Raw genomic sequence first — 9092 nt, 5'->3', positions numbered from 1 at the left:
TTTTAATCTCTGATGGAGAGGTTCTAAGAAATCATTGTCGAGTATGGCCCATGAATGACGGTATCTATGATGATCGTTAATCGTGTCATATATATCAACTTGTTACATTGACTAATCAACTAGTAACGTAGGTCATGACGCATTCTTGTCATGGATCATCCGAGATAGGAAATTCTTAACAATAAATTTTCATTCAACCATGAATTCTCATTCAATAATAAAAGACCATTCCAAAAACGTTTATTAAAACTTACATTCATTTTGTTTTTTACAGGATTATCATATCATATCGTACGTACTTGTCATCACCAATCCAAGGTTTGCTACTGATTACGTACTTTAGCATTTTAAAGTATCTATAAATAGAGATCATTTGTTCAACCTTTCTAAAACATAAAATTAAATAGTGTTGTAGTTTATTTCATACTATAAAAAGAAAAAGTTTTTAAAAAATGGATTATTCAAAGTTGAGGGTTAATACCAAAGTTAAGAACGACAGCTTAGAGTTGGATGAGCCAGTAAGTCCAACTACTGAATACTTTTTGAGTGAGGTGGTAACACTCTACGTTCTTGGTTTTATGGAGCTGGAAATTCCTGTTGATTTTTCAACCATCTTTGCTTTCATCAAGGATGTCTTCGCTAAAGCTCATCCCCGTTTCTCTTCTATTGTGGTAGTTTTTTCTCTTTATCCCCCTTTATCATTCTATTATATTTTACGTCTATAACATGTGACAAATAAATAATGTATTGTACATATATATTCCATCGTTGATATCTTTGATTATTGATATAAATTTCGGAAATATATATTGAGATGATTGTAACAAAGTCTAAATAACTATTTTTCATTCCATATAAAACCAATAAAAATAAAAGGGTGAAAGAGATTGTGTATATGAATAATTTTAAAGTTAAAATGTAATAACAAATGAAAAAAAAAAAAAAGGGATGTTTGCGATGACTAAATATTATAGGTACACTTGTCATTTTGGTGACTAACTTTGTTCATGAATACGTAGTATATCTAATCACATAGTAATAAAAAGTTTCAAAAAAATGTAATAATTTAAACGTATGTGTATTTGGTATATACTATACTTTAATGTCAAATTTATATTGTGTATAAAATTTAATTGTTACAAGTACTAATAAGCAAGGTCTTAAAAAAAAAAAAAACAAATTTATTGTGTATAAAATTTAGTTGTTACAGGACCACTCAAGACTAAATTATCTTTTATAGATTAATGGTAATTTATGGTTAAAGTTTTTAAAGTTTGACCCCAAAAATGACAATGGGGCAAAAATAAAGAGACGGAGGGAGTAGGTAGGTAGCTTATGGACTACTCATAGCTAGGTAGGTAACACTATTCATTTAGTCAACACTAACAAGGAGAAGAAAAAAAAACTAATCTAATGAGTCTAGATTTGAATTAAATTTTGTAATACTATGTTAACTGGCAAACATAACAGTCAAATAAAAGTCATACTCTATATAAAACTAAATTAACTGAATATTGGTTTATATTCTTTAATATGCATGTTAATGCACGATGATTTTAATAATATATTGTACTTGTCAGATTGAAGATCGAAACGGGAAGAAAATGTGGAAGAAAGTAGAAGTGAATGTGGAAGATCATATAAAAGTACCAAATTTCCCAGAAGATTTATCCGCAGAAAGTTATAAGGACCATTATGATGATTACATATCATCTATATCTACTTCACAACTTCCGCAACACAAACCTTTGTGGGAAATTCACATTATCAACAACCCAAAACACATCGATGCAAAAGGAGTTTTCTTATTCAAAGTTCATCATGCAATTGGTGATGGTACTTCTCTCATGGGAGTTTTTCTCTCTTGTGTTAAACGAGTCGATGATCCTACACTACCTTGTACTTTCCCTGCAAAAAGTACTTCGAGTACCCTTCAAAGGAAGATGTCTAACACGAAGCAAATTGTAATGAACATGTTCAATATTTTTCCCAGATTTATAGCTCCTATCATCTATTCATTGTATGATTTTGGACAAGGTGTTGGATCAATATTTATTGAAGATGATCTAACCCCGATAAGGTCGGGAAATGTAGACACGAGTCTTCCAGGTTCTTCTAGAGTTTGCTCAATGACATTTTCTCTCCATGATGTCAAAAGAATCAAGACCCTTCTTGGAGTGGTAAGATAGCTTGTCATAAAATTTTATTCCTTTTTTGATGTTATCTTTTAAATATATATTTATTTACCGCAAATAATTAACACTTTATTTATATAAGTATAACTCCCTATTATGTATTGTCGTTGTGAAATAGACTATAAATGATATCATTGTTGGGATGATCTTTCTTGGAACTCAATTGTACATTCGAGAAAAAGACCCAGGACAACTAAAGGAAAAACAATCGACAGCTTCGATATTTGTCAACGTTAGGAGTATGAAGGGAAATTTTAGCGCAGAAGAGATGCGCCAAGGAAAGACATTTGGAAATAGAATTACAAATATTGAAGTACCATTCCCAAATTTGGAGGATGATGATCTTATAAAGCCACTCCAATTTATCAAGAAAGCACACAATATTATCAAAAGGAAGAGGAATGGTGCACTTGGTCTCTATCTCATGGCTAGCCTGCTTGAGGTTATAAGGACAATTGGAGGCCTTAAGGTTTGTTATATTTTGAGATAGTAAGATTTATATATATTTATATTCTAAAATTAAATTAATTTTTCATAGGGATAGAGGAAGTTATAATGAGAAACATATAGTAACATTTAATGTTTTGCATAATTGACAAACACAAGTTTCAATTGTTGCCAAAAAAACAAACACAAGTCTGAAAGTCAAACTGTAGTAGCGAGCCATAATAAGAAAATAAAAAAAATAAAAAGGTTTCTTATTACAATGTTTAAATAAAATGAATACATACATTATAGAGGTAAAGGGATAACATAAATATTCACCGTTGTAGGCTGCTGCACGAACACTTGAACGAAGATGGAAGAATTGTAGCTTTGCAATCACGAATATGATTGGGCCAACTGACCAAGTTAGCTTTGGAAACCACCCTATCAATGGCTTTTACTTCGTACCAACTGGAATTAATATGGTAAGATAATTTGTCCATCTCTATATTTTGATTACCAAAATTATCTACGAAGTATGTTTTATAGTTTTATTGTTGAACTTTTGGGACAAGATTGACTACTCTACTTATTAATTAATCTCAAAATTTAACATATACTTTCTCGTGATCTTATTGCAGAGTTTAGTAGTGTCTGTGCTGACCTATATGGATAATATAAGACTTGGTTTTGTTGTTGAGAATGGCTTCATTGATCCTCAAAAGTTTATGCCGTGTGTGGAAAAGGCGTTTCAATTAATCTTCGAAGCTACAACAGCTACTTCAAAATTATGAATATGTTTTATATATTTAAGTGTATACGAAGTATATAGAAAACACTCTACTCTATTTAAGTTTTAAATTTTTTCTTTTTTGTACTCAATTGGTTTAAGTTTTTCGTGCTACCCACCAAAAATAAATATGAAAGGGTTCATAAATATAATTAATCGGGAGAAAGTTTGTGTATAAGTAATAATTTACAGCTTTATTATATATATGAATGTAAGTTTTGTAACTTTTTTACTCTTTATTTATAAACCGTATGTTGATTCTTAATACATATTTCTAGAGTACTTCCCTCTTGAGCATTTGATTTAGTTTATGGTCGTACCTAACAAATTTTATCTCGGAGAGAAAAAATGGAAAAGCAAAAAGAAAGAGAAGCTAGCAAATTAAAATCGTGCGCAACAAAGAGCTCCATCTTGATACAATTTTATTGCTTTAAAAAATGTAGATTTTTGTGAATACTTTGATCAGTCAAATGAAAATTAAGATCAATCAAATGAAAATTAAAACAAATAAAATGAGAATATTTTCCTAGTGACCTACTAATAAATGCATGATGCATCTATTTTTGACAATCTTGGACTTGATAAAGAAGAAATAATTCCTCATCTTGTATTTCTCAATTATAAGGAAATTTCAGCCAAAAAACATGCACATGCTACGATTCATAACACTCATTTAGTAATGCATATGAGGAGATAGGAGATGGAGGGATGGTTAGTCCACCAATGTCCCCTCCCCCCCCCCCTCCAAGTGGTTGGGGGTTCGATCCTCATCCCCCCATTCCAGTGATAGGGTGGGGGACCCCTCCGTATCTTACCGGAAAAAAATATAAATAGATAAAAATAAAAATAAATCTAGTCATGCATATTGATGTAGCCTACAAAAACTTAAGATATACTTGATCTATTTTTAAATAATTGACGCGTTCTCTTATACACATAAGAAAATAATGGCAGGGAACTAGGAATCATAAAATAAATGATTCATTCAGAATATAATATAAATTCTTCTCTCTCACGGTTTCTACCTTCTAGGGATCAACTTCCGTACTCCGTTTCTTGAGATGAAATGCCCTAACTACTCCACCTTACAGATGGCAAAAGAACAGTTAAATTACTTCTTTATAGAAATAAGGTATTTTGTTTCATCAATTGAAGTACATCATTCAAATGTTTAACATGCACTCGCTACCAAAGTAGCTAAGGATTTTACACCAATATGTTATCAAGGAAGACAAAGACACATTTTTTTAAGAGAGGATTGAAAATATGGTTCATCCATCCTTGAAAGGAAGTCTAGTAAGCCCAAAAGGAACTCCTAGAAATTCATAGCGCCCATACCCATTCTTTTACATTTTTTCTATTTAGCTCTCTATAATTCGCACACACATCCTCCAAGAACTATCCTTTTGTCCCACTAGTACAACGAGATTGAGAAGCAAATGGGTTTTAGGCATTCAGCTATGTCGAATATATGATACCTTGAGTTATATTAGCATGCCATTCACCCCTGAAGTTTTCAATGACGCCTCTCTGCTTCAAACGATATCTATAGGGTCTTATATTGACTTGATTAGCACCACACTCCAATGGTATCCTATGATCAAACATCCTATAGCAGGATGTAAACATTTATGATCCTCAAAAAAAAAAAAAAAAAAAATAGTCGTAAAAAGTACAATTGAACAGACTATGAATGAAAATTCTACAGTATTCATCCTTAAAATGACTACCACTATACTTAATTTTCATTGGCTGATTTTTGATTTATTGTTTTGATGGTCAAACTTATAAAAATGATTTTTTTTTTCTCCACAAAGTTTCATATGTGGCTGGCAACAACGTTTGGTTATGGTTATTTCGTTAGTGTTATAGGGGTTACGTTGTCATGGGTTACCCGAAAAGTCAATAAGTGTTACAAGAGTTACTCTGTATTGTTATAGGGTTACTTGATTAGAGATTTAGGGGTTACTCGATCCTTTGTTATAGGGTTACCTTGTGCTTTTAAAAGTGATCACACAGTGTGGCCAATCACATAGAAAACGTGCTATTTATTTTTTTTTAAATTCAATTTTTTTTTTTGGTAATTAATTTTTAAAATTTTCAAAAATCCTATTGACCATCTTCTCTGTGTTTCATCAACCCTAAATCTTCCTCTAATCCTCTATTGTTTACTGGTAAATTCGAATATAATCTTATGATTTGCTCATTTACAATCATGTAACTTCGATTTACTTGTATTTTGTTTTATTTTTTTTTTATCTAATCTTTTTAATCGATTTATTCTTGTATATGATTATTTGTGTTTTAACGAAGACTGCAAAAGAAAATCAGTTCCTACTACTTGTGGTGTTAAGAGGCCTCATCGTTTTTTGTAGCTCTTTGGTAATTTTTCTTAATTTTACTAGTTTTATCATTTATAATTTGGATTATTCTATGTTGTTGAATTACTAATAACAAGATAGAACGAGTTGAGTTAAAGTAACTTAATTAAAGACGTTGTTGCCCTCGATGTTTTGATGATAACACAAGTCAAACTTATGATTAGACTTATTTAGGGTAAAAATACCCTGTCTGCGTGGTCCTATAGCATGCCGACACGTGTCAGCCTCAGAGAGATCCTAGGGGATCCAATCCTCTACTAACACGTGGCACTTTAACCCTAAAAGGGAAACTGATCCCCTTCCACTATAAATAGAGGAAAATCCTCATTTATTACACATTTATAAATACACACAAAAATCCTGAGCAATATTAATTGCAGAATTCTCTCGGAATCCGAGAGAAAAACCCTTTACCTTCCACACTTTTATACATCCAGAAACGTTATAACCTGATCGTCGGAGTCGGAACTCCACCCAACTGAAGTTTCCGTGGTTTTGCAGGTACAGACGGTCGACGCGCATTCTTGGAATTGTAACTCTCCCGAGGGACTCCAAAAACCCCAAAACATTTGGCGCCGTCTGTGGGGATAGTACTTCTGAGATGGCATCAGAGTCTGTACCGCCTGTTGAAGGCAAACGGCCTATGGTCGAAACTGAGGTCGACGTGGACCAAGATAGTTGTGACAACTTTGAGGTCGACACCTGCGTGGCCTCAGACGGGTCATTCAGAACGAGGCGCACCCGTTCCAAGGAAACAAGGGAACGGGGCAAATACAAAGCTGGTCCTAGCAGCCCAACCGTCAAGCCGGCGACCCCAGGCGGCGGAGAGTGCTGCCCCCGTAACTAGAGACGACCTCATGAAATTCATGACGAGTTTCAAAGAGGAGATCAAGGACCTAATAAACAAGTCAACTGGCACCATGCAACAAGGGTCAGTCGGCCAAGAAACCTTCTCCCTCCGTGAAGAAGCATGTGAAAGATCGTGTACCTACTCCACACCCTAAACTAAAAGGGGCGGACGGGCCCATGATTGACCTATCCAAACTTCGTTTCCCTGAATCAGGGCGAAGGAAGGCCATCCGACAAGTTCAGCCAGATGGATCAAAAAGGACTTACTCAGATGCCCGGATGTTAATCCAGCAGAAGAGAAGTCAGCAATTGTCTGAGTCAGCCTCAACGTCGACTTACCCAAACAGTTTCCGGAATACTTCAATGAAGTATTCGGAAACAAACAGAAAGAGTCAGTCACGCGGCATGTCCGCACGTACTGGCCCTAAGATTATCCAGCCGGCTCCGTATGTACCCCAACAGCCATATATGTCGTATGGATCACCATACATGCTGTTTCGGGGTTTTTTGATGTGTCCTGCGGGAGAGTTACAATTCCAAGAATGCCCTTCGACGCCTGTGCCTGCAAAATCACGAAGACTCCTGGGGGTAGGAGCTCCGCCTCCGACGATCAAGTTAGTAAAGATACGGGAGGTAGAATGCACGTATTGAAGTTACTTCTCGCGTAATGGGAGAATTCCGCAATTAATATTGCTCGGGGTAGGTGTTTGTCTTTATGAGGAGTATTCAATGTAAGCAATGAATGTTCCGATGCCCATTAATGAGGGTCCTTCCACTACTTATAGTGGGGAAGGGATGGTTCCCCTTTTAGGGTTTAGAGGACACGTGTCAGCAGAGGATTGGAACCCTGCTGACCAACGGCTGGGTGCCACGCGTCACTAGGCCATTGGGCCATGTGTTTAGGGTATTTTTACCCCAAACATTTGCCCCTCACTGGTGCTGACGTGGCAGGGTGCCACGTGGCACCGGTGAATGGTTTTTTTTTTTTTTTTTTTCAGATACTTTTTTGAAGGATGGAAAAGCAGAAGGCGAAGAGTCACGACTCTTCACCCTCCGGGACAAATCCTATAAGCAGGAGGAGATGCCCCCCGAGCTCTCATTTACAAACTTTGCAAAATTTCTGAAAATTTGAGAGCAGCCGGCAATTTAAGAGTTGAGAGCATTCGGAGTTGAAATTTGTTGAGAGCAACTGGTCTACAGACCGTCTGGGTCGTTGCAAGCTAGCTAAAGGTTTTCGCGAGGGTAATCAGAGAAACCCAGCCGAATTTTGAACCGCCTGCGTCTTCGCAAGCATCCCAAAGAATTTCCAGATTTTCTTCTAGGTACCGTCTCTATTCTTTCTAGCTTTTTCATGTTTTTCCGTTTGAGTCTTTTACTCGCACTTTTATTCATTGGTCCCATAAGTAGATGGACCCCTTATACCCATACCCGGAACCTAGCTGTGAACTCAGCCGGTTTATTAGTACGGCTGAGTCTAGAACTGGGTCCGCCGCCTCTGTTCTTTGGGACAACCCTTTTTCAACACCCATATCGACCGACTCTGTGTCTGTGCAGGACACAATGGCCAGAATCCGGTCTACTGCCAGAGATCCCAACTACAGAAGTGGGAGCTCAGATGAGCAGCCGCCTGAGGTCCAAGCTTCAGGCGGAGAAGTAGAGCAAGGAGAGGTAGAGCAGAGAGGCTCACCCGGGGGCACTCCTAGCACCCCGGGTGATAGCATTTTAAATGAGGAGACTGCTCCCCTCAATGAGACCAGAGAGCAGGCAGGCTCTGATAAGGAGGTCTCCAACTCCCCAGCCGGCTCTGATGCCGGTCGCGTTCAAAGTAGCAGTAGCAGCTACTTAACCGAATCTGAGGATAGCGAGGAGGCGGAGAGGCCTTCTTGGGATAATAGGAACGATCCTCTCATGATCGCCGTCTCCTCTAAGGACCGCGACCTCATGCGAGCTGCGCTGCCAGATTTTATCAAACGGCGGCCGCTGGGGGGTGACTACACAATAAAAATCCCATCTGCTCTGGGAACAATATGGTGGGAGGATGAACAACCGAACGCGAACGCTTGGTTCGGGTGCTACGAGGCGGCCTTCTTGGCCGGAGTCCGCTTCCCTCTCCACGACACAATAAAAGCCATACTTAGGGGGTATGGCCTAGGTCTCTGGCAATTAACCCCCAACTCATGGGTAAATATTTTAGGGTATATCGCCGCCTGCGAGATGCAGGGCCTCAACCCCGGCTGGGAGGCGTTTGCCCACATGCATTACTTGAGTAGGAGCCCAGGCGGCTGGAGAGCCTGGTATACCTTGACCACCCAGCCCAAATACCTTATGACCTTGGACAAGCCATCCAAATGGTCGGACTGGAAGCACCGGTTCTACTTGGTTAAGGCCCCAACTACGGTAGAGAACAGAGAATTCCGGATCTACAACCGGAAACCAGAACTCTTGGGAACC

At 37.6% G+C, this 9092-nt stretch overlaps 1 protein-coding gene across 1 annotated transcript; it reads left to right on the top strand.

Annotated features, from left to right (window-relative positions):
- Positions 1-407: 407 nt before the first annotated feature.
- Positions 408-3670, top strand: LOC110699619 (O-acyltransferase WSD1-like). Its single transcript, XM_021877126.1, has 5 exons — positions 408-671; positions 1581-2180; positions 2314-2664; positions 2969-3106; positions 3263-3670. Exons 1-5 carry the CDS (start codon positions 453-455, stop codon positions 3413-3415), a joined length of 1461 nt encoding a protein of 486 aa, XP_021732818.1. The 5' UTR covers positions 408-452; the 3' UTR covers positions 3416-3670.
- Positions 3671-9092: the final 5422 nt, after the last annotated feature.

This window comes from Chenopodium quinoa, unplaced genomic scaffold (genome assembly GCF_001683475.1).
Source record: "Chenopodium quinoa cultivar QQ74 unplaced genomic scaffold, ASM168347v1, whole genome shotgun sequence".
NCBI classification, from domain to species: Eukaryota; Viridiplantae; Streptophyta; class Magnoliopsida; order Caryophyllales; family Amaranthaceae; genus Chenopodium; species Chenopodium quinoa.
Note: the sequence above shows the minus strand (reverse complement) of the source record. Positions and strands in the feature narration are given on the sequence as shown.

What these genes read in the sequence shown, in the direction of transcription:
- LOC110699619 (XM_021877126.1), top strand. Translation starts at nt 453, where the DNA reads ATGGATTATTCAAAGTTGAGGGTTAATACCAAAGTTAAGAACGACAGC. An exon ending in TCAAGACCCTTCTTGGAGTG is followed by an intron (nt 2,181 to 2,313) that starts GTAAGATAGCTT and finishes GTTGTGAAATAG; the next exon opens with ACTATAAATGATATCATTGT. An exon ending in GGACAATTGGAGGCCTTAAG is followed by an intron (nt 2,665 to 2,968) that starts GTTTGTTATATT and finishes TCACCGTTGTAG; the next exon opens with GCTGCTGCACGAACACTTGA.